Consider the following 25,511-nt stretch of genomic DNA (forward strand, 5'->3'; position numbering starts at 1 on the left):
TTTGCGCATAACTTTAGTTTTATTGTCGAGCCTCGCTCTTTGATTTACATATTTCATGGGTCTACTAATGCTCATTTGTAGCCTTTTAGACTGCGCCTCTAAGTTCCTTTTCAAGCTAAGCTCCTTAACACCAATCCTCACTTATTTAAATGGGATACCCACCCCATGAAGCAACCCGTGCACCTCTGATAATTTCTTGCCGGAAAATTATGTGTATATTTTAAAATGCAAATAGGAGAAGTTGTCATAACTCGTAGGAAGATGGAAGGCGGGGGCTGGGAAGGCTTAGGGGATGAAGGCACACGCAAATAAAAACCAAGAAAAGAGGAGCAATTGAGAAAAACTACCATTGTCTTGGCCATTGTTTCGCCTTGGCCATTGTTTTATGGCCTGGCCAACTATAATTTTGTGCGATTTTTCTGATTGCCGCGCACTTTACGCTGCTCATTTATCAAGACGCCACTGACCAGAAAAGAGAGCCTCAGCAACCGTGGCCAAGATGCGGCGAAAGTTTTATGGCCAAGTTTGAATCCCCCTGCCAAAGCTGGCCCACATTTCAGGTTCGCACACCTTCGCCATCGCCATCACCCTCGTCCTGCCCCATCGGCCACTCAACAGACAATTTACAACTGGACAGATGGCGTGAGAAAGCCAGGAGGAGCTGCGGAGCTGCGGAGCTGTGGAGCTGTGGAGCTGTGAAGCTGGGAAAAGGATAGGCGGCGGAGGAGACTGGGCTAATCACTTTTTGATTTATTCGCCATGGCCGCCGCATCCTGGAACTTTTCCCCACAGTTCATATTTTTCTTTCCACTCTGTGGCTGTCCCGCATTTTTCCTGCAGTTTTCCCTGTTGCTTCTGCGGTGTGGCCACCGCCAGCTGGGGGATATTGACAGCGGCGGATCGGGAGTCAGCGGGGGATTAGCTCTCGCGAATATTGAAAAATTCCTCGGCTGGCAATCCGAATGCCTTGCGGCAAACTGTCAACAATTTCTTAAAGTTCATTCCGCCCAGCCAACTGATTATGACCCAATCCCCAGTGGTTGTGCTGTATCAAAGAGATTGGCGCATTTTAATAATTCACATGGCAAACTGCTGAAATATAAATTTCGCCCGCGCACGCGACGCCGAAAGGGATTTCCTTCAGATGCGCTTTAAGGACACCCTCGCCTTTAATCGGCAATTCACCTCGCCGTGGGCACAGGCTCGGATCTCGGGTCCTGGCCCAGTGATTCCTGTTTGAGCAAGTGGTTAAAGTTTGCACGCTGACTTTTAAATTATTTTGTGGGAAGGCCCCTGAAACCTTTCAGAAAATACTTGTCGAAGCGGTGATATCACTGAAGTTAAATAAACTTAACCAGCGTAATTCAAATAAATTAATACTAAAACATAGCTTTTAACTCTTCTATTGTGTAACGAAGTGATAACTTTTCATGTATTTTAAAGAAGTCATCTGGATTTAAAAACATTGTCGGACTTTTTAAACAACTACTAAAGCAGTTAAGGAGATATACTTTTAGAAAATAATTTAACCACGTCAATTATTTCTGTTTCTTACATCTAAGCTCAAATGCAGCAGAATGTATAACATTGTATAAACTACTGCAAGCCCTGCGCAGTTTTAAGCAGCTTCAGGCTCCAAAACCTGCACATTTGAAGTGAAATGGCCTAAAATTTGAGTACATATTTGGGCATTCAAAGCAAAAGTTGCCAACGAGGTCGTTTTGTTTCAGTGTAAGCATAAATCGCAAAAGGCATTCTTCAACTTGGTCCGCATTTATTTGCACCGCGCAAACTTTGATTTAAAGTTTTTCGACCATCTTCCCAGCTGCGGCAAAGGCCAATAACTTGTCAGCCAACTTACTGCCTTTTGCCAGCTTCATGAAAAATATATTTAGGTAGGTCAATTCCAGAACCTGTTGATAACCGGGAATAGTTTAGTAGGTGCGCAGTGCGCAGGACAGTCAAATTTGAATTTTTCTGGGCGCGAAAACAAAACTGTTCTCATTGAACAGCTGGTTTTACAATTTGTGACAAGATAGAAATAATTTTTAAGGAAACTAGAAACTTTAATAGAAAATTACTCTCAAAAAATAGATTCTTTTCCGTTTTAGTTGGGTATCGTTGCCAAAAATGCTCTAAACATTTCTCCAAAAATATATCAATCTTTTAAGAATATTCCAAAAACATTTCTTCGCATTTTTGATTTAGATATAATTAACTTTTTATTTCTCATAAATATGCACAATTGCGTTGCAGAATTTGTTTGGGTTTTGATATAATATATGTAATTGAATTATGTAACCCTAAATGCGCTTAACATAGAACTAAACGCAGTTCTTTTTACAGAATTTATTCGTACATCGATTGCATTTTATTTTTTACTTTTATAATATTCATTTAAAAAATATTATCGGTTTATTTTTAAATAAATCTCGTCTTATAAAATACAATTTAGTTTCGATTTGAAATACTTGGAATGCACAAAAATATTTTGTCGCCTTTGTGGTCGGTTTTCAAATACATTTTAATTTGTTATACCCTTGCAGTGATTATTGTACTTTATTAAGTTAATATATTTTTTGTTGAAATTTCATACATTTTTTGACCAAATGGAAGGGCTAGCAAAACGTGGTTCTGAGTTTGGGACGTATCGGACTTCTACTTCATAAAATGATCTGACTTCGTTGCAAGGGTATATACTCCTCGGCCTGCCGAAGAAATTCTTTTGTTATAATTTTAAAGCCATTAGGGTATCGTGTAGGAAAATCCTATTTAATTTAAATTGGTTATTCTCTATGCGTATTCGAACTTTACACGCTCTTGGTTTTGCCATTCTTGCATTCAAAAGGTGTTTAAAATGGTTGCAGTAATTAAAAATATATACGTGAGCTATAAATTTTTCATTATTCGTTAGTTTGTGGTTTGTAAATATAACTTTAATAATTGAATAATTGGACCATTTGTTTTACCGCTGGTGTGGCTTTAAGTTCTCTAATGGATACAGTATATATATATATATAACGTTTCTTGTTCCGCACGGTTCCCAGGTAAGTATATGAATATCTAAACTAACTTTGCTCATTTACACTGCCGTCTAATCATAAATCGTATGCCGTAATCTGATGTAACAAATTGTTAATCGTAGGGTTAAGTTTAAAGTTACTTGTTTAAAACGCTTTACAGATGTGGCTCGCCTTGCTTTCGTTGCCCTGTCTAGGCTCGTTACAGTTTTGTATATATAAACATAGTATATATAGACTATAATGATATACACTGACATATCTCACTAATTGAAATCAGTTAACATTTTGTGTACGGTAATTAACTCTGAAACGCGATAACTATGGATTGTTATTGCCTTGCTTAGCAAATTCGTTAGGTTTGTTTGTTTGTTTCTAAAGTTTTCCGACATATATAACATGACCTATATATCTATGTGTTGTGTTATGTAGAGCTAAAGTAACAACTTGGCCCCCAATATATTGAAGTGTAAGCTTTGTGGATTCTGGTCTGTATGTACATAGCATTAATCAACGATCTCTTCTTCTTAGTGCACCGCGTCTATATCTCGTTGGGCTCGCGATATTTTCAGCTTGTCCTTGGGCGTGTTATCTTCCCCCGACTCCAGGGCAAACATCTTCATCTTCTCCTTGAACGATAGCTTTTCGGGCACCGCATCTCCAGCCCGTTGTTGCTGTTGCTGCTGCTGTTTCTCCGCCAGTCGACGCGTACGGGGATCTCTGCGTAAACGGATGAAATCCATCAGTGAAATGTTTTAAGACCTCCAAATTGTATAATACCTGTACACTTCTTGAGCGCCAATGACGCCCGGAGTGGATTGCACTGAGGTGTTCCAGAGGGCAGCATCTGGAGTGGCTGGCATAGATGGCAGCATGGAGGCATCGAGATTGTGTTGCAGATACTACATATTAAAAAATATTAATTGGTTTAATAAATTTCGCTTAAACAAAGAACACAATGACGACTTCTAAAGAAATAATTCACTTACACTCGTATCCTCTCTGATAGTGTCCAAATCCTGATGCTCCATACCGTAATTATCCATAATATATTGCTGCTGCAGCTGTTGTTGCTGGCTATTCCCGCTCACAAAATTATTCTCTTCATCGTGGAAGCTCACCCGCTTGTTGTCCCTCTGCATCAACGGTGGCGGCGGAGGTGGTGTGCCCAATCCTCCAATTATTCCTGTTCCCGTGGCCGAAACATAGGCGGCATTTAGTTCCATGGCGCTGAGTGGTGATCCTTGCATGGTGTTGTTGTTTAAGCTCCCACTCAAATTGTTGTTGTTATTGGTTTGGGTGTTCAGAAGAGATGCCTTTTTAATCTCCACAGCAGCTGCGGCCTGATTGCTGGTGGCCGTTTTCAGTAGGCCCATGGACGAAGTTGCGTTTCCAGTGCTGCCCCGCAGTTTCTGCTGTGACATGATTAAATAAGAGCTGTTCCTTTCTGGCGGTGGAGGTGGCGGCACAACAGCATCCAGAGTCTCGTTGTTATTGTCCTTATCAAGCATTGTGAGCTGATTAAGCTCCTTCGCTAGATTGGATATCGGATGCTCAGTATGCAGATGTCGTTCGTCTGCAAAACTTGCGGATTTCTGCGACTTCGATGGCGACGAGGGTGCCCCACTGGGACCCACCCCACCTTCGGAATACCGATTGTGCTTAAGTATACTCTTCGGCTGCTGGGTGTTGCTGCTCAGCGGCTGGGCAGTTGGTGCTGGAGGCTGTGGTGGCACTGAATCCACCAGACTGTTGCTGTCCGGCATCTCCGCCAGTTTTATCTCCGTTTGTCGGTAACTGGTAATTGGTGTTTGTATGGCACTGACCTGACCGCCGCCAGCCAGTCTGAACAACTCCTGGACGTTCTCCTTGTCGTACTGCTGTTCCTGATCCTGTTCCTCTTGCTCTTGTAGTTCTTGTGCTCTTCGCTCAAAGTCGCGCTCGAGTATCAGGGTTTTCAGTTGCTCCTCTTGCATTGGGGAACGGGATATGATCTGGGACAGCTCCGATATCTGCTGCTCCCGCCACTGGCGAATGTGTTCGCGCCGCATCTCTAGATCCTTTTCACGCTCCTCCCTTTCCCATGGATTGCTACCGCTGTGAAGGGGACGATTGTTCCCTTGATTGGACGCCACATAGCTGCCCTTTGGCGGATCTAATGTACTGGCTACGTAATTCATTCCCGGAGCAATCTGCTGCGTGGCTTTAAAGAGCGGATGCGTTGCTGTGGGCGGTAGAGGTGGCTTGTCCTCTGCCGGCAGGGATTGTCCTAGATATCGCTGCTGTTGCTGCTGCGGTTTTGGTGCTGTACTTGGTGGAACATTTGGTTTATTGGGAGACTGTAAGCTGCCCAATGGTTTCGGGGGCAGGGTTATAAAATTCGGCGATGCCTGCTGCTGCTGTTGCTGTTGCAACTGTTGCTGCTGAATTTCGTAGAGCGTGGATGGATCATGGAGCTGACTGCGCCTGTACTCCAGATTGCCATTCTGATAGCCACCTGTGAAATCGTTGACATTCTGCATGCTCTGACTGCTGCTCATCAGAGGTTGCTGTTGCTGCTGCTGCTGTTGCTGCAGGGGCAGCTGTTGCTGTTGTTGCTGCTGGTGATGGTACATATTGCTGATGTTGGGCATGGAGGGAGCCATCATCTGCTGCATACGAAGAGTGTGCTGGAAGTTCTGCTGGCTCTTGGTGCGGTTGTTCAAGGTGAGCTGGTGCTGGTGCTGTTGCTGCTGGCCATTGAGATTGCCGCTGCTGAGTGCGAACTGTTGCTGCTGCAGGGAGTGTTGTTGCTGCTGCTGTTGTTGCTGCTGCTGTTGCTGCAGCTGCTGCTGCGCCGACTGCTGGCTGTGGTAATAGGCTGAGACGGGTCGCGTGGGCGGGAGGTTAGCATTGGCCTGCATATGTTGCTGCTGCTGCTGCTGGTATGGCGATTGCTGTTGCTGCTGTGGTTGCTGCTGCGGTGCAAGCGGGGAACTGCCATTGTAGGCGTTCATGGCGGCATGTGCGGCGATCGGCGGTCTAGAAAGAGGCAATTAATATAAATGAGAGCAGAGTAATCGGAGTGCTTGGGTGTTGCTTTTAAGGTGTACGAACTTCATCGTTTACACTTAATAACTGAAACGTGTCGAGTGCTACAAAACATTTGCTTGCGCTCTTTCCTCCTCCTGAGCAATTAGTTTGTGTTTATTGCAAAGGTGCGTGCTCTGTACAGCAGCATGAAAATTTGATAAGGAACGACAGGAGCTAATTACTCACGTACTTGGGACATTTCTACAAGTTCATATTCTTTTTTAATGGGTATAAAGCCATAAAGTAATTTCTTTAAACGCAAAGTCACCCTAGAATTACACACACGAGAGTTAGAAATATTGCCATCGAGCTGCACACATTTCTGTGGCCACACCTACACACCTTGCCTCAAGCAACACCCCGAAAAACACACACTCGAAATCGTTGTAAATTATTAACGCGACCCTCTGCTTGATGCCTCTTTAAAGTTTGTGTGCTTTTTATGGCTGCGATATTACACAATTGAACTCACTGCCACCAACAAAAATCTTTTTTAAAGCTTTGATAAAAATTGAAAAATTCTTGAATATTACATAAATTAACAGTAAGTTTCTAGAAACAATTATTGAATTTCGAAAAGAATAATTTAATGTACTTCTTAAATTTTGGTTCCTGCTTCGTTTTAAATTACTGCAAACAGCTATTTCCTATTTCATTAAAAACGTTTGTATCTAAAACACAACTCAAACCAAAGTAAACCAAACCATTTCAGCAAGAACGATTTTAGTGCTCAGCTGAATTTAAAATGACATTTTTAAGTGAATCTATATGTATTAGCAAAATAAACAACAGTAGCGGTCAAATCAGTAGTAAAAAAAGAATATAAAAGTTATAGCAGAATTAATTTGACGGGATTTATGCAAAGTAGGTAAAAATGCATAAATACCGCATATCTTTAGCATATTATGTTAGCTTTTAGCGTTCCGAAACTCATCCACATATGAACTTATATTTATGAAACTGATAGTCTTACCTCTCGTTCAAAATCGGTTGGCTCTGATTTTGCGCCCGATACACGCTGAGATTCTGATAGAATCCCTGCTCGTTGCCGTTGCCATTTCCATTTGCATTGTTATGGCTGCCATTTGGCTGACCCAGCAATCCTCCTGCTGCAGCTCCGCCGATTCCACCCATTCCAGATGTATTGTTATGCAAACTGTGCGTGCTGCGTGACTTGGAATTGGCCAGGGCTATGTGGAAAACGAGATGGATGCGGTTGAAAAAAGTGAATTAGTCTCGGGCTTACAAGGCGATTGGATTGTGCTTCGATTACAAGGATAGGAGGCAAGGATAACGGGGGTGTGCAGTTCACTTACATATGGTACCCGATCCCGTGTGGTGATGCAGAGCCGGCACCGATTTGCTGTTGGGCAGGTGTGCAGCTAGGGGATTGATGATGCTACTATTGTTGCTATTGCCTAGGGTGTTGTTGTGGCTGTTGTTCAGATGTTGGCTAAGACTAAGGCTGTGATTCGGATGACTGTTGGCTATCAGTGGACCCAGAGATTTGGTCGATTCGGCACCGCCCATCCGCGTCAAATCGCGTTCGGACATACGGCGATTACCTGCAGTTTCCATATTCCCAGCAAAGCAACACAATCATCATCATCAACGTCATCAAATTGAGTGCATAGTTTGGGGTTTTAGAGTTGGTGGTGGGGTTTAGGTTGATTGGTGCGCATGGAGGGGGAGAAAAGTAGATAGATAGACAGACATTTTAGTAAATTTCTTTCGGTGTGGAAATTCAAATAGTGTTTAGTATAATATTAATATATGCGGGTTAAATCTAATTAAAAGACTACAACAAATGTAAAACGGAGATATAAAAGCAGGGGATGCATACTACTATTCAATTGCATTTACACACATAAATATGCACAAAAACAATAAACATTGCTCGTACTATTTACATATTTGTATTTTATTGAAAACAACAGAAAAAGTTGAACAATTGAGGAGGGCAACGCAGCTGCTATCAAATTAAATATGAAGGCCAAATGTGTAATTCAAAAACGTAACAACTAAAATACGAATGCGTCACTAAAATTTCTTAGTAAGTTGAATAACCAGCTAAATATGAGTATTTTTACTGGTTTTTCTCTTCCTGTGACTGCATAGTCAAATAGGGTTGAATAAAATTATTATAGCTTTCATTTTAAAAATGCTAATAAAACGTATTTAATCCGGATTCAAGAACAGAAGAGCAGCAAATAGAATCAGTCTGTATTTATACAAAAGTGCAAAGAAACCTATATAATATACAACCAAAAGACTTTAAGTCTCACATAAGTAAGCGCAACAAGAAATAAAATCTAATCAATAAACAGCTCGACAGGATGTTTCAACGAACAAGCCAAAGTAAATATAAATTGCAGGCAAAATCAATGGCTAATAAGTACAACAACGGGGAGAACAACATGAACCTCGGTGCAGCTTGGTTGGGTTGTCATCTGTGTGTCGGAAACACTGTTGTAGATGTTGTTTCCGTCGAGCCGGGCAATGGCATTTTGAGGCAGTGCCCCCCGCCGCCCTCATTGCCATCGATGCCACCACCCGCATTGTCATCATTATCACCCCTCCGGGAATGGCCACGAATTTCGAGCACTTCGCAACGAGCAGCACAACAGCTGGAGGAGGATTCGCCAGCCGAGGAACAGGACTCGACTTCGCTGCAGCTGCAGGAGTGGCAACCGTCAATGGCATCTCCGCAATTTGAACAGCTCTGTGGATTCCGCATGCTGGCGCTGCTGCGTTTGGTGTCGCTGCTGTTGCTCTTGGTGTTGTCCGTGGATGGCGGTTTGGCAGGCGCCCGAGGACGTGGCTGCTTATGACAGTGATGATGATGATGATGGCGAGAGTGTGAGCTTGGCTTAGCCCTGAGTTGCACATGCTTCTGCTGTTTGTTGCGCTTCAGCTGCCGCACACTGTGGGCCTGGCGATTGCTGCACATGACGCTTTGCCGGTAGCTGGCATATCGGGATAATTCCGGCTTCTGTTTGGTCGTCTCCGCCTCGTCGTCCTGGCAACTGTCGTAGCATTTGAAGGTAGCAGCTACCTGGTGTTGCTCCTGTTTCCCATTTTGTTGCTCTCGCTTGCCACGACAATGAGCGCAGCACGGGCACTCGCAGTTGACTTTATCGCCGACGTTTTCCGCTTCATCGAAGTCCTTGCCCGCACTGCCATGCAGACTCCACTCCTTCAGCTGCTTTAGGATCCGGGTCTGTTCCGTCTGTGAAAGCTTGGAACACGGCTTGCTACCCGGATCATTCAGTGCCGAGGTGGATCGTGATTTATTAATGCTGGGCGGGAAATTCTTGTTGGCATTAAAGTACTCTGCCATCTCGCGGACTTTTCCCTGACCCAGGGGCAACAAAAAGCGGGGATTCAGATTGACCTGGCTCGAGGCCCTTCGACTGTTTGCTTTCATAGTAGTGCTGGGAATGGTTTTGGTTTGGAAGGTGGTGCTGGCACAATATCGATTGCTTGTATTTACAGTAGGAGAACGGGTGGAGGAACTTTCGATTTCACACACACTAGGAACTTGGATGCTGACAATTGGGGCAGCTGTACCGACTCCTGACCTTTTGTGCGAACGCTGGGTGTTCAGTTGCCGCTGACAGGGTGAATGATTCTGCCGGAGCAGCGGCATGCGCTCGATGGATTCGCTGGATGAACGCTGGCTATTGGACCCCGAGCCTCCGGAACTAAAACCATCAGCCGAGCAATTTGTTGCTCTCTTGCTATTTAACTCTCTGCGTATTTTTTGAATCAAAGGAATCCTTTCGGATTGCTCTGCCATCAGAGATTCCGTCGAGGAGGCACTGGCTACATAATGGCTGATAGCGTCGTGGGTATGGTACTTTCTGTCGATTCCAATGGCTCCTGGTTCACCATCTCCTGCTTGTTCCAAGTCAAAACTTACTGTTTTTCGATATCCCGCCGCAGGATTTCTTTTCACGGTAGAGGAGCAACTAGATGTGGACATGCATGGTCGCTGCTGGTGCTGCTTCTCCTCCTCTTCGTCATCTATAAAAGGAATCTCATCTGATAGCGCCATGGATGCTATACCTTCTTCATTCAGTGGCTGATGCGCATCACTGTAGGCGGCAAAGTTTCCAAACGATTCCTGCGAATCCTTGGCCGGCTCATCCTGGTACTCCTCAATGTAGATGGAAGGTGGTGGAGTTTTCCTCAACGGTCTCATAGGACTAAAGTGGGTTACACAGGGTGCCATCGGCGGCGGATGATAGTAACCACTCTGATCGTTACCCAAATACAAGCTGCTGGCAGATCGAGCAATTGGTCTCGTATCACGGTATCTCGGGTCAATGTGCAACTGGTGGCCCAGTGCACACAGTTCCTCCTGCAGACATGAGGCACTTAAACGTCTCACCGGCGGCGAGGAGGCCCGCATGCAGGCAAAAGATTCACGACGACTGCGATTGAGACTGTCGTCCGAGATTGAGTTGTTGTAATACCGAGCCTGCTGTTGGAACGAGGAGTGACGACGCTGCTGGCCAGCATTCAGATGCTGCAGAAAGTTGCTGGGGGAAGCTTCTAGCGATTCGAGCGGAGCAGCATGGGGGATGGGTTGGTTACTTGGTTAGCTTACACAACGTGAGTACGGTAGAGTAGAGTAGTGGGTAAGTATCTTGGATGATTGAGTGAGTTGAGTTGTGAGTTGTTTTTAGCGTCCTACCCAGCACCTGGAGTCGCTCTAATATGTGTGTTTTGTATTGATATGTATGTGTCTAATTGTGGGCTCCATTGGGAGCTACTCACCACGCTGGATCACCGGACTAGGCTGCTGGAGCAGCGTAGCCAGCCCGTGATAGATGGCTCCCTGCTTGGCCACTTCCAAACTGACCACAGGACCCGTTCGCACCAGGTAGTCCGCAGCCCTAAAGCAAGAAATAAGGAATAAGCCCTGATCTCCATTAAACTTCGCTAATATACACACCTCTCTTGTGTGATACCAATCAAGCTCTGCCCATCCACGCGCAGAAGCTGGTCGCCAGCTTGCAGACGTCCATCTGCATCTGCCGCTCCGCCAGGCACAACACTCTTGATGTAGATGCCCAGCTTCTCCTGACCAGCTCCCTTCGCAGCGACGATGGATAAGCCCATGCCGTTGCTGTTCTTGTGTAGCTTAATGAGCTGCAATTCCGGTTGCGGAAGTTTGTTAGACATGGCACTGGAACTGCGAGCCTGCGATGGTTAAATTATTAATATTATTTAACATAAATTAATAAATGATGCACGAGTAACTCACATTAAACTGATGCATATAGACCGTCCAAAGGCCAATGGAGGTGGGTTGGGCCGCCAGACGGCACATGCCCTGCTGCTGGAGGGGATTGAGGAAGTCTACGAGACCGGTGGGAATGCCACGCACCACATCACAGCTGAATCCATCGTCGGGCAGCAGAAGCGCCAAGTGAAGCTCTGGTGATTCTTCCAACCGAACCTCTCGACCATCGGCACGGGTTAGTTCGTCAGCCACAGATTCCGCCATCCTTATGGCCGTATCAACCAGGTTGCGGGGAAGCTTTTCCTGCTGAAGCAACGCTGCCATTTGAAGGGAGTTTAAACGGAAGCAGGAGCAGGCTAACTGCTGGATCTCCTCCACGGAGGATTTGGGTGCTTGCAAAAACTGAGCACACTGATTGATCTTGGCCAAATGGCAATCCGCCGCCAATTCCAATCCTTGCCGTTCTGCCCACAGCTCCAGCAACTGAAGCCGCTCCGTCATTACCTTACCCCATTCACCTGTGCACATCTGAGAGTTTGCCACAATCTGCGAAAGCGGGAACAACCAAATAAGTGGATTTCAACGAGAAAGTTGTAAGACAGTGGTGCCAATAGATATTAAACGAAAACAAATACTTTTATATATATAAACAATCAAACTATGCTTGAAGTAGCAATTTCATAGAAATTAATAAAAAACTTTGTTACATATATAAAATTAATCAAGATAATTATAGATTTCTTTCTTTTTAAGTACTTTAGAATTTTTAGAATCATCATTTCTCGAATATACATAACATTCATCTTAAACATTTTAAAACGAAATGGGATTTTTTATACATTCAACAATTAACAACCCGTATTAGCACCACTGTATGCACATAACCTGGCCTTTGTGGGCCGCTCACCGTATTGAAACATATGACATTGATGTAGTGGAACAGCTGCGAAAACAACTGGATCGTTAGGGCTGCATTTACACGGCATCGTCTAAGAAGGGCCATCGCCGATCCCAGCACAGTCAGTACCAGACCCGCCGCGGAGTCGTGATCAATGTTCTCGGAGAGAAACTGGTTGAGGGTTTGCGAGAGTTCCAATCGGAAACAGTTGACCAGGTTGCGAAACGCAGTCTGCACGGCCTCGGCCAAAACCTCTTGAGCCTGGACACTAAACGCGCTTATGTGGCGATCCGATTTAAGGAAGTGCAGGAACTCCGAGCTGTTGGCCATCCAAAAGGCCAAGATTCGGGGATCCGTGTACTGCTCCTGGACTACGCTGTAGACGAGATTAGCCACGTGGTGCAGGAACATGGTCAGTTTGTGGGCACGCTCCGTGGGCTGCAACTCGGGGCGGTAATGTGTGGACGCTCGATATCTGAGGGAAAATATGTTGTTCTTTAATCAGTCGCTTCTAAAAGGCCCCGTAGCCCCACTTGATTGTATCTATTGATTTTCACACGCGTCAAATGTCAAAGCTCCATTTTCCCCAAATAATTGGCCGGTTTCCTGCCCCTGCTGTTTCTGCTAGCCCACTTTCACATCCACTTCCTATTCCTCCACAACCCGCTGTCAGAATACATTAATATTAATAGCTCACAAATTGGGTCAGCAGCCAAGATAAATCATCATAATTGATAATGAATTGTTGATACTGGCTGCTGCTCGGGAAGGTTCTGTTTGAGGGGCATGGGGATTTGGAACTACTGCCCTCTGGAACATGTCTTGCCACTCTATGTCTGGACATTTGTCAGCTGGTGTTAGCTGGTTGCAATTCATCAGTAATTTGCCATGTCCGGGGGGCCATGCTCAATGATGCCCTGACTTTGGAATTGAAATATAAATTGATTAATCGGAGGCCAGAGTGCATTTGAAGTGTGGCCCATGATACATCTCAGCATCTGTAGATGCAGGTAGGTAGGTGGAATCGGATTTCTGTAGTCACAGCAATTTCAAATATTATTATTATGTGTGAGCAAGTACTAGGTGAAATGTCTATAAATTAACTCAAACCTTACTTCAGTGACTAACTTGTTTAAGACTATAAAAGGTATATTTAGTTACTTATTTCTTTTAGGTTATCGGTGGATTATGTTTGACCAACTACTTTCCGCACTTGAACATGTTTCGCAATCCAACCAACGTATTCCATTCTGAACGGTATTCAATCTTTAGTATTTTAATGAAACACCCAAACATTCAAACAACAATTAAAGCCGAACAAGCGCAATGGCGGCTGTTTTCATGCTGCACCCCACTTCAATTATGAATTACCCATCATGAATTACCCACCTAGCACACAGGTAGAGCGAGTAGACGGGTGCCAGCTTAAAGTGCGGAACGTTCACGTCCAGTTCGCTGATAATGTGGCGCAGAAAGAGTTCCTGGTGAGTTTCGGGGAACTCCAGGACAGCCGGCAGGATGGGCTCCTGTCCCTGGGTGTCGCCAGAACCGCTGCCACCACCGGCCAAAATGCCAGAGCCTGTCATTTTGGGCGACCTATGTATCGAAGAGGGTTAATCGATTAGTGAATCACAGTACAACAGAAAGACGGATTAATTGAGAGTTCGAAAAGCAGTTGAGACAGTGCAAAGGGAAAGTATAATATGGCATAACTTTAAAGCGCACACAAATACTAAACAAAATTAAAAGTTAATCAGACAGTGAGTGAATGCAAATATGCATAGCAGATTGCTTGATGGTTAAGTGTAGGGAAGTTGTGTTGGCTTTCCTGTTTGGTTTGGAGACAGAATTTTGAATTTAAAGTAAGTATATCGACCGACTCCGAATCTTACCGATCTTGACTGTTGGAACCACCTGACTTCAAGCTGGAAATCGACTTGGTTTCGTTCTCCAGATTGCCCTCCAGGCTTTGGCCGTCGTAGTTGCCCGAATTGGCCCCCTGATCCTGTCCAGCCTTGCTGTCCACCACGTCCCGCAGCGTGCTGCTCAGGGGGTGATCACTGGAGTTGTTATTATTGTTGTGGTAGGCGCTGGAATGGTTTGCTGGCTGGTGGTGGTCGTAGTCGCTTTTGTGTGTCTGTGAATATACTATCCATGTTAGTACGAATAAGGCGTTAAAGCGTTTCAATGAAGTACCCACCGAACTCAAGGCTCCATCCTCGTCATTCCAGGATCCCGGGGATGTGGGCGAGCGGCTGTCGTTGTCCAGGAGCCAGAGAGGCAGAGGCATTTGCATCGTTCGGTTGGTGGATGGTGGTGTTCAGGTGAGTGTGTGGGTTTGTGCAAATTGTTTTGCATATTTGTTGGGTAATTTTTTCGGTTTGGTGAGTGCATGAGATTAATGTTTTACACAAACAATAAAAACAAACAACACGTAACGAGACATAAACGAACAGCACAATAAGACGTGTAAATAAAACAAAAAAAATAAACGCATAAATATAAATAAATAGCAGCATACGTAGAGAATTACCCTCGAATGAATTTCAAGCATCTAGAATGTCTCTAACGTGAATTAAAATGTTTCAAATTTACAACGCCTGTCACCTGGGTATGCAAATCCTAACTTTATATATTCGCTAGGACACTCATAAGGAGAATGTTTTTTTGCTCAGATAAGTGGGTGGATCGTTCTGAACGTTTAGATGAATCTTCTTTAATCTGGATATATCCGAAACATTCCCACTTTACAAAAGTAAAATGTTCAGACATTTTACACTTATAAGCAAGTTTGAAAAATGAAGTCGAAATAGATTTAATTCCACTTTGATTTGATCGAACGTAATCACTAGCTAACTTTAATAACTCAAATACAATTACTCAAAGCATTGGCGATATAAGCACTGGTTTAGCATAAATGTTTGCCCTTAGATATCCCCAAATCAGCCGGGTTACTCACCTTTCGTAGAGACATGCCGAGTCCAGCTGGGATTGGGACAGAGCCAGGTTGTAGCGCCCGTCGGTGGGGGAATCGAGGAAGCGGTACGAGGCCACCCGTCCGAACATTACCACCGATCCGTTCTGCGGATGGAAAACGCGAAACATATATGAATTAATTATATTTGCAGGTCGCTGTGACGAGGGTTAAAGTGTGAAAGAGAGTTCAGGTGACTCATGGCTAACTTAATTAAGTGCGGCTATTACTTAAATATCTACACTGCGAGAGAAGAGTGAAGCACACCGACTGACGGATTCTGGCGCACTGAGTCAGCGGTTGGAAAATTTCGGGGCGTTTTGAAATCAAAACTGGCGAACAGAGACGCCCCTCTCTGGGGGGAAATTCGAGTGGAGGGCGGACTGTGTTAATTTTTTTATGTTTTCGTTACTGCCTATCTCTTTCTGGGTTTGTTTGCGTTTTTCTCTAATGCTGATTAGCTCGGCGAACAAATCTTTGACACACGGCCCAAAGAGAAAACTCGATTTGCATTATTTTTGTTCAGGTTCATCGGACCGCAGCCAACCCCAATTTGCCAATTGGAAAAATAAAATTAATTCCGTGCCATAATAAAAAGGAGCCAACCAACAACAAAGCCAGAAGCCAAAATAAAAAAGAAAAATTGTGTTGTTGAATCTGAGCAAAAGAGACATCTTTCCTTTCTTTTCCCCGAAAATTCCCCAACGACTCTTTGAACTTATTGCCGAGCTGGGAGCTCAACTTTGCTTTAGTCTTTAGCAGAATATTGGGGAAATGCAGAAGCTGTCTCTGTTCATTTCGCTTCGATTTCATCAAGCGGAAAGCCAAAAACAACAGAGTATAGAATACATAACCCTGCGAAATTTCAGGTTTGTGTTTGCTGGCATTCCCTTTGACTTTTCCGTTAATGCGTGAGAGTTCAGAGCCCCAATTGGATTCATTTCCCCAGCCGCTGTACTTGTCGCTGGCGTTTTGTTTGTGTTTCCGTTGTGTGTCGAAAAGTTGCCAAAACAAAAGATAAATCAGCGGCGACTCAAAGCCTGTGGGATGTGGAATGTGCCCCACCACACAACCCGGCACATTGGTATCCGCGGTTTTATTGCCTTTCGAACTGAAACTCAAATCCAAAGCTGATAATGAACTTGAAGTGCAAGTGAATGGGAATTGACAAGCCGAGCTCGCTGTCGATTCCAAAAGTCCCATGGCGATACCTACACTCAGAAAAAGGCAGCTTCGTATATAGATATAGATGTTCTATGCTTGGTGAATATTAAACTCGCTTTAATTTAACTTTAAATGGGCTTTCACTTTTCAGACCCATTTCCCTCCATCTTGGAAAAACCCTGAAGCGTAAGTCAATCCCGTTGCTCATTTATCTTTCAGTTGACTCCAAGCGAAAGTTGTCCCCATAAACGCTCGGCTAAGCCAGGACGATTATTGGCTTGGACCTGCTCAGACAGTCGGAGCCACAAAATCCCCAAATACAAGGACAGAAACAGCCGGATGGAAACTGGCAGCTTTCGAACCCTTTAAACTTCAGCCGGGTCAAGGTCGATGGTGGAACTTTTCCAGCTGCTGTCAAATTGAGCACTCGCGGGGGTGATGTGCACGAAAATTCAACTAATTAAAACGAATTATCCGCAATTAGACAATGGAGGGGTACATTAAAGGTCTCCCCCAGAACAGCACACACATAGGGCACAACATTTTACATAATTTACAATAAGCCAATATGCGCAAATATGGATATTTCCCAGAATTAATATATGTGTGCCTTTGAGAGAAGACTCTTAGCAGGATTATTTAGAGCCGCTCCTTAAACTTACATGCAGAATGGTCGGCTGACTAATGTGGTGGCCGTTGACAAAGGTCAGGGCATCGGTGTGCAGCGGGGTCACGGTGCAAACGCCCTCCAGCAGCGAAATGAGGCAGTGCCTCGGCTGGATCGAGGGTCCGAATAGCTGCAGGCAGTTAGTGTTGGCCGACCCCACCTCCACCGGGTCGCTGCCCAACTTAATCCGCCGGCCGCCGTCGCCGCTGTGCGTCACCTCCACCAGGACGGGTCCCTCCCGATCTCCGGATATGTGGCTGGCCCCGTTGGCCGCGCCCAGTGGCTTTTTCTTTCGCCTCCGGGGCTGTGAGTCCGCCGGACGTCTCCGCACATGGAACATGATGGAGCCTGAAAATATAACACATTATAAGTTAATACCACAATGAATATAGGATAGAGGTTAAATTTAGTAATAGGGTAATTTACTCGTTAAATTCATAGTTTCAAATGGTATTCAACTACAAAAAAAAAAATTTATAAAACAAATAGTATGCAACCGCAGCTTTTTTAGCCGCCTTTTGTCTTTTGTGTCTCGCTGGGAAATGCAGTTTACGCTGAATGAGTCAAAATTGCAAATCTCTGCCGCGAAAAGGAATGATGACTGCCATGACAGTCGAGGCAGAAATTAATGATGTGCGCTTGAGTATAATAACATTAATAAAAGATAATTCTAGTTTTACCTTTACATGCTCTATTTTTCGTTATTAAAAATACTTAAATTATAAATCTTATAAATCTGATCCATATCGATGTTCGATATGGTATAAATAGCTTGTAGTTGATCCCATATCCAATATCGTGCCCACTAGTGTTGGAACCTCGAAATAAACGCTCTGTGCAATCGCATCCCATCAGTTCGCGTCGGAAGTAACAAAGGCGAATAGAAATTCCGAAAACGAAATCCACTTCGGGCTGCATCATCAATTTCATCTCGATATTAGATGTTCATTTTGCGAGCCAGCGAAAAACAATCTACTTTACTTCACAGGCAGGGGGAATCAACCGGGGGATATACATGCAATATATCCATATATATAGCATTCCTGAACCCAGACTGAACTGACCGACCGACCGACTGACTGACTGGCTGGGTGGCTGACTAGCTGCCTGAATATCTGAACGATGGCAGACGGCAGACAGCTGAGTGGAAAAACTTCGCTGCCTGGCTCTTTGATATGAAAATGTATATGCATATACATTCCGTTACTTTTCATAGACGACAACTGCAAAGGCAAACCAACAGTGTGTGCACACACACTATTTTCATATTCTCAGTCTGGAACATATTACCATGAAGTGGTTTAATATTTGAGTTAGCTACATAGGGTCCTGAAAGCATTCCAGTTAGAGCCTGTAGACAATGTCTTCTATAATGACACACATTATTTTGCTTGTGATTCTAATATATATATTTTAATATTATCAAGATTCCAACAATGAATCAACTGGCTACTGCCATATACTTCCCAGATCCCAAGACATACCCTCATCTCGGATGTTTCTGCTGCTGCTGTTTATTGTACAGAATGCTTAACGAAGCATGCAAAATGCGATGGCAGCTACGGCAGAACACCTCCCCCTGCTGCGACATAACCCACTTTTGGGCCATGGTTTTGGGGCAAATTGCAGCAGATGAAGGCGAGATGCAAGACCAGACTTGGCATGTGCCAAAGGCATTTTGGCAATGCAGGCTAAATAAGGCATGGCAGGGCGTGGTATGTGCAACATATTGGATGGCAGGGAGGAAACCCCAGGGGAAATCTAGCCACGCTCTCAACTTGAAAAGGGGGGAGGTGAGGAACAACAATTCCTAAAAGAACAACGTACAGCCAAATGAATTGTATTTCTGCTTCAAAATATCTTTTCTGCGAGACCAAAGAAACCACAGCTGTGTTTTTGTGTACACAAGTATTATTAATATATGGCTCACACACATGGATTTAAAGTCAAAACTTCGTTCGGATGGCGTTGTGCAAAACTTTTCCGACAACTTCTGGTCGCTCTCAGAATAATCAACTCCAAAATGTGTGCTGCCACCAAACAGAAAGCAAACAATAAGGCAGCCGAGGAGCAGCTTAGGAAAGAAACCAAAACATGGGCACGCTTCATATACTCGATGTGGAGGAGACCTTGAGTGGAATGACTGAATAATCGCCTTGTTTGAATTGCAGCTTGTTTGGAGTTGAGCCGAGGGTTAGTGAAAGCCGGTCAGACGAGAAAGTTGATCAGAGATTAAGAAGGGGATTATTTCGAGAACTAAGGACAAAACACACATTCTTAGACCCCTATAGTGGCTATAATAATTATGTTTGCATTTGAAACGATTTAAATGGGCGGTTCCTATTCCAGCCCATACTATCTCAACCAACTGCAGATGACAGTTCCCAATAACCGTGTTCGCCAGACCAGGTAATTTATAACCGGACCATGCACGACATACAATTGTAAATCAATCAGTAAATGGACAAGTTCGACACTGAAAGACAGCTCAATACCGGCAATACTGGCAATCGAAGTATGCATATAGAATCAGGACTTGGTTCCCCTCACCAAATTGAAAAGGTTCTGACCTATTCTTGCGTACATTCTCATACAATTAACTGCTGTTCCAAACAATATAATTATTATCGTAAACAGGGTAAAAACGTCTATGGAATTAAACAAATTTATCGATTTCGAAAGGAGTAGAGCTTTTTTTAAGTGCACTTGTGACTTTATTTCTAGCCAGAGAACGAAAGCCAACAACGTTTCGTCCTTGGCAGTTGACATTTGGAAAGCAGAAACGAGGGGCACATTGATAAAGTGCAGTGCCAAACGGATGCCAGAAAAATCGTTTTAATTGTTCCTACTTGGTCAACAGCTTGTCCGGGCCAAAGGTAGCAGCACCCACCCATCCACTCGCCCACTCACCACCGGCTCCATTGTTGACACAAGAAAACGGGCAAATTGCAAAAGCCATCAAAAACAGGTGGTGAGGGAGCTTGCAGGTGTCCCGGTGGAGGGGCAGTTGGGTGGGTGGGTGTGAGGATGGCTCGGGCGTAGACGAACGAGCCATGAAATTGATTCGGCCAACAACGTGCCAGGATCATGTGTGTAGCCTCCGACTGTCCTTGTGTGCGGCTGTATGCACGTGCATAAGTGCGAATAAATTGGCAACAGAGCGCAAAGGACGGGAGGCGGGTCTGCATTTTACAGAGTGAAAAACAATGCAGGGAAATTGCATAACGAGTTGAGTGACTGGGGCAGAATCCGCACCAGGACAGGTATCACCACCCAGCGCCGCCCGTTGGGCGGGTAATCCACAAAACTGTGGACTCGCTGTGTGTGCCGGAAAATGCGGAATCTGGGGCCACCAAGCGCTGGGCGCATTAATTTTTATTAGCGCAGCTTGCGCTCTAATGGCCAAAGCGATTAGAAAGAGGAAAGTGGGATGCCGGAGTGTCCCATTCGGGTTGGTTAGATGGGCACTTGGCAGGCATAAATCAGAGAAGGGGTCTTGGCCAGGGTTTATACCCTAACCGAAGTGATTGTATAGCAATGGCCTTAGCAAGCTGATCCTTCCTAGTTTACATACCACCACTTAATATTTAAAACGCGCCCGTTTCTGTGCCAGTCTATTCTTGATTTCATTTACAGAGTATTCGATGTTCAGTGCGTTCTTTCATTATGCTGTTTTTAATTAGTCGAACAAACGGCAGGAAATGAAACTTTCTCCTCAAACTTCGCAGCAGAGGATGCCAGAAAGCGAGCAGAACACAACCAAGCATTTAGTTAAAAGTGTAGTATGTAAAAAAGATACTTTAGAAAAACAAACTCTTCACTGTTTCCTTGAACTAGATTCTGAAATGCGGGGGCGAAGGGTGAGGGACGCCGCCTTTGCTTGGCCTAATTGACTGAGATTGATTTTACCAGCAGCAGCCTGAGCTCTCAAATTAGCCAAATTAGTCGTAAAACGTGGCGGCTTTGACTCTGCAAGCCGAAGCAACCTATGCAGCCACATCTCCGCCCAGGCACGTCCACATCCTCATAGGGAACTCCAGCTACCTAACCGCGCTCCCTACCGCCCTACCACCCTTTTCCAATCCCACAAACGGCTGGTAGGAGTAGGAGGGAGGGGGAGTTTTCACGTTGTGCAAATTAAAACAATGAAAATTTAATGAGCCAAGTTTTCCTCTCGTGCAAGAAGTTTCCTCTTTTGACCGGAATCGGACGCCTGCAATAAACAGGCGGTGCGGAGAGTAGTTTAATCCCCGTGTAAACCCCAACGAACATTGTGTAAACTTCACTCATCTGCCGTCCATTTGGCCATTAATATTATTCGAAGATGTCGCTCCTGCGCTGGACTAAGACCAGGTGGAGTCTCCAAGTTAAATTGGCAAATTAAATAAAGGAATTTAACTTGAACAAACACAGATATGGATCTAAATCAAGTGACTATCATGGGAAGCAGAATTCCATTGTTCTACTTTTATTTTTCTGCTACCTCAAGTGCAATTCAACGGTTGCCCCACAAACAGGGTATTCCTCCCACCAAAATGAGTAGAGGCGAAGTAATCGTAACCGATGCACAAAATCGAATAATTCTGTGGCTCCTCCCACACGCAAAAGTCCCTGTGCCCCAAAACCACTCCTTTCCAGCTGGGCGGCAGCCACCATTCGAGTCAAGTGCTGCCCAAAGCGGCTATCAACATTTTTGCTAGACAATTTGGCAACAGAACAATAAAAATATAATTGCCACACTCAAGCTTAAAATGCGAGCGGGCTTTTCCTTTTGCAGACTCTAAGCGAACCAAATAAAATACGAGGGAAAAGTACCAGAATAAAATCAGAGCAGTCAGTGGGCGGGAAATCGGGGGCTGTGGAAAATCGAGGATGGAAGAATGGAATGGAAAGTGAGAGGAGCTGATAGCTTGATTGGATTTTCCAGACTATCCGTGACTGCGAGTAAGTTCTTCTACTTGAATTACTATTCCTTAAGGGGCATTTTAAATGAATTACAATGAATATTAAACTTGTTGAGATTGTTGGTTGCTGTATAAGGCCTACTAACTAAAATATATTGAACAACAATTTTTAAGTGACATTCTGTTGTAATCGCAGAACAACATAAGGGTATTCCCAGTTCTCGGGTTGTACTTCGCTCGTTTGGGCTTAGCTGATTTTGCGGGTTATACGCATCCATTTGCTTGATATGGTGTGCACCATTGATGACGACAGACAAGGCAGGACAGCGTGTCCTTTTGTACCTTGCAGTCGCGTCCTTGTCATGACCATTGAAATTAAAGCCCACAATGGCCAACACACACCAGCTCACACACACACCCATGGGACCGCGGGGAAAAAAACGTTTAGCTTTTGTAAATAACTCCTGAAATTTATCGATTTTTGTCTGTTTGTTTTGGCCGGGTCCTCAGGAACTGAGCAACCGCCGGTGAGACCGACATTTTTCCTTTGGAAATACACATAAGTATACACTTATTTTATATTGATGTAAAGATTTTCTAAAAAATTACGTTTTTCATGGATGGCATTCCTTTCCGCCCTCAAAAAAAAAAGGACAAAACAAAAACCGAAAACCCATCTACGTGTGAAAATTCAATTTGCGCGCTTGGTAATGCGGCAACAAAGTACAAATTGAAATCAAAGTACGGCAGACTGCGTAAAAAATGAAATTAAATAAATTGCCATCAAATTGAAAGGCACAACTCACATGCACACGCACACAAACACGCACGACACTTCGGGATAACCGCAAATGCGTCGCGCGATGAAAATCGTCCGAAAAAAGGCACAGATTAAATTAATTTTTCCCAATAATATTTTTTTAACCAACTAACGGTATGGCCACCGAGGAAGTCAGGTCTGGGCCGCAGCTGCCAGGCGCCGGGTGCCCACAACAATGCGTTGACAGCGCGTAAGGATAACTGAGAGCACACTGAGCGTATGAGCAATGCCGCAAAGGCGAGTCCTTCGCTGACTAGCTCACTGTCGGACTGACTGGGTGCGTGAATGAATGAATAAGACACGAAAAATCCAGTAAGAGCACTGAGCGTTGGCCTTTCAACTAACAAATACCCTGGAAATCTAATTTTCGTGCTTGCTTCAGAGGGAAACAAATCGCTTAAAGGTGGAGGCATTGAAAAAGTACAGTGTGGCCAAAAACTTATAATTTATAATATTATTGTATGTCTAATTATACACATTACATAATATTTTAATTATTAATCGAGTACTTTTTCATACATTTGTTTTTTGATTTAAGTTCAACCATTTTTGGGTTTTTCAAGTCGAGCATATCCTTTTTTTGTGCGCGGTAAAACTACAAACACACACCCCAAAGCGCCCATAAAGCAAGCAGAGTAAATTATGACTGTGTGGGTGAGTGAGTGGTGTATAAAACAACATTTAGTTTACAATGTTTTCAACGGGTGTGTGCTGTGTGTGTGCGCGCCTGCAAGTGTTTGAGCTTGGCGCTAGTGTTGGTGCTGGTGTGTCTAAGTGCGTTTGCTCTTTGGTCCTTTGCATGACACACCAGCACCATTGCCAGCACGCCAACTTTGGCACACAGGATACAGAACGAGGAAGGAACTGGCACACACATCCTTTCGATTGCCATCCAGCAGCGAGATGCGGCCAGCCCAACCAAATGGATGCGCTGATGCCCTGCTGAAGATCCGGCACGAAAACCGGACAAGGTCGTGGTTCGCCGTCCGATTCAGTGGGGTGCGATAAGCCGATTTGAATGGCGGAGCTCAAGAGCTTTGTGCGGATGCACTGAGTCATCGAAAATGTATTCGCGTTTAATTACAATTTAAAAAGAATCAGCTAACCCCATACAGTGCTTAAAATATATATATTTCGAAATAAACGATATAAAGGACTTGTCTTTTGTTTGCAACGCAAATTGAAATGAAATAAAGTTTTGAGTGGCAGGGATAAATGCCGTAAGGTATTGCATTCCTAAAACTGTAGTATTTAGTAGAGCAATATTTTCCATTTTTAAATCACATGATTGGTATGAGTTTTGGCCATGTTTTGAACACAAATTATTAGTAATAGAATGCTAAGCTCACAACTAGTCAAAGGAGTCCCATCTTCAAAATACCTTTCGAATTACGAAAGCAAAACAGAAATAATGGGCTTTTAGCGAGTAAACCACAAACGGCTGTCAATCATTTTCCTCCCATTTCCACTTTTATTTCCATACGCATTAGCGCACAAATCCACTCCATCAATCGGGCCCCAGACATCGTCTCCTGCCCACCGTTTCCTCTTATTGAGGCAATCAATATGCCCAGCCATCGCGCACCGGGAGCAAAAAGAGCACAAGTGTAAGACAAAGGATATGTGTGTGCCTGTGAGAGCACATAAAAACATGAGATATACTTGAAGCTACTTTTCGACTAACGAGCATCGCACAGTCAACGTCTTTATTGTTGCCCAACTTGCGATTTCTTGCCTTCACTTGCCCGGGTTTGGGTTGGTTTTCGTCTGAATGAATGGATGCTTGGCAGGGAAATGGAAAATGGGAAGCCGTAAAACCGAAACGCATCCTTAAGCCTGCAACATCAGCTGAAGCAGCGTTTTCAAAAGCTCACGAGTATCCATCAAATGCCGCTTTAATGTCTATCTATTTTATAGCAGATTTGGAGCATTCAATTTCATGATCAGTCCATGAAAATAAGTTCTACATGCATTCCAGAGGCGGCTCCCTGTAAAGTAAGGGAGCCTGGTCCAAAAATTCCGAACTCCAATCGCGAACGATCGGCGAGCGGGGGTGATATCATTGGTGTCAGCAGCAATGTCCTCACTAGACGTTCATTGAACATTTCTGCTCCCCAAGACAAGGAAGGTCGAGTGTTGGAATGCGCGCTCACCTCAAGCAAAAGTGGCCAGTACTAGTTGGGAATTATAGGAGCTGCAAGCGCAAAATCTGCAAAAAGCTGATCTAGCGATCGCGAACTGCAAGAATTTCTAACAGGTTTGCCAACGTATCCTGTTTTTCGCGTAGGGGTAGGGTAGGGATAGGGTAATTTCCAGTGCAACCCTTATTTTTGGAAGATTTACGACAACGACTAGTTGAGGAATTCACAAGCTACTCATTCGGCTCTGATGCTTGATGAGCCGCCCTCATGTTAATATGATTAATTTCCGTTTTGGTGTCGTTTCGGATCCTAATCGGATTCGTCTCATAAATAAATAGGCAATTTCCTTTTAGTGAGAAACCTCAAGGACACTCGGAAGGAGGAGCTGAAGTAAAATCACGAGGCTGAATAATTCAATTGGAGAATGGAATGCGGAATACGGAATACGGCTTACACATTCATCCTGGCAAGGAGCCACCTTCCTCTTCCCAGGCACTGTGACATGTGTCTCTGCTCCTGACTGCTGCCTTTGTCTCTAATATTTAGGAGCTCCGAGCGGAGGACTCACTAGCATTTTCCGTTCGCATTGTGACAATTTCG

At 44.4% G+C, this 25,511-nt stretch overlaps 1 protein-coding gene and 1 non-coding gene across 9 annotated transcripts in view; both read right to left on the bottom strand.

Moving 5' to 3' along the window:
- Window positions 1-2,914: 2,914 nt before the first annotated feature.
- The window catches only part of LOC117145842 (afadin), a 44,507-nt gene continuing 21,910 nt past the window's right edge, over window positions 2,915-25,511 (bottom strand). For 4 of the 8 annotated variants that reach the window (XM_033311652.1, XM_033311648.1, XM_033311649.1 and 1 more), the window contains 14 exons: window positions 17,042-17,394; window positions 15,201-15,322; window positions 14,442-14,496; window positions 14,134-14,378; window positions 13,631-13,837; window positions 12,251-12,716; window positions 11,365-11,889; window positions 11,053-11,300; window positions 10,875-10,993; window positions 7,409-7,657; window positions 7,066-7,282; window positions 4,010-6,041; window positions 3,801-3,922; window positions 3,548-3,740 (listed from right to left, as the gene is read on the bottom strand). In XM_033311652.1, the coding sequence (XP_033167543.1) occupies window positions 3,548-3,740; window positions 3,801-3,922; window positions 4,010-6,041; window positions 7,066-7,282; window positions 7,409-7,657; window positions 10,875-10,993; window positions 11,053-11,300; window positions 11,365-11,889; window positions 12,251-12,716; window positions 13,631-13,837; window positions 14,134-14,378; window positions 14,442-14,496; window positions 15,201-15,322; window positions 17,042-17,394 (5,153 nt within the window). Of the gene's footprint in view, window positions 3,741-3,800; window positions 3,923-4,009; window positions 6,042-7,065; window positions 7,283-7,408; window positions 7,658-8,515; window positions 8,797-10,874; window positions 10,994-11,052; window positions 11,301-11,364; window positions 11,890-12,250; window positions 12,717-13,630; window positions 13,838-14,133; window positions 14,379-14,441; window positions 14,497-15,200; window positions 15,323-17,041; window positions 17,395-25,511 lie in introns of those variants that run through there. The other 4 variants (XM_033311653.1, XM_033311654.1, XM_033311655.1 and 1 more) reach the window with 4 other exon arrangements.
- Window positions 24,777-24,900, bottom strand: LOC117146140. Its single transcript, XR_004459758.1, has one exon. It is a non-coding gene; the product is annotated as a U4atac minor spliceosomal RNA (small nuclear RNA).

The sequence above is a fragment of the Drosophila mauritiana genome, chromosome 3R (assembly GCF_004382145.1).
Source record: "Drosophila mauritiana strain mau12 chromosome 3R, ASM438214v1, whole genome shotgun sequence".
Taxonomy (NCBI): domain Eukaryota; kingdom Metazoa; phylum Arthropoda; class Insecta; order Diptera; family Drosophilidae; genus Drosophila; species Drosophila mauritiana.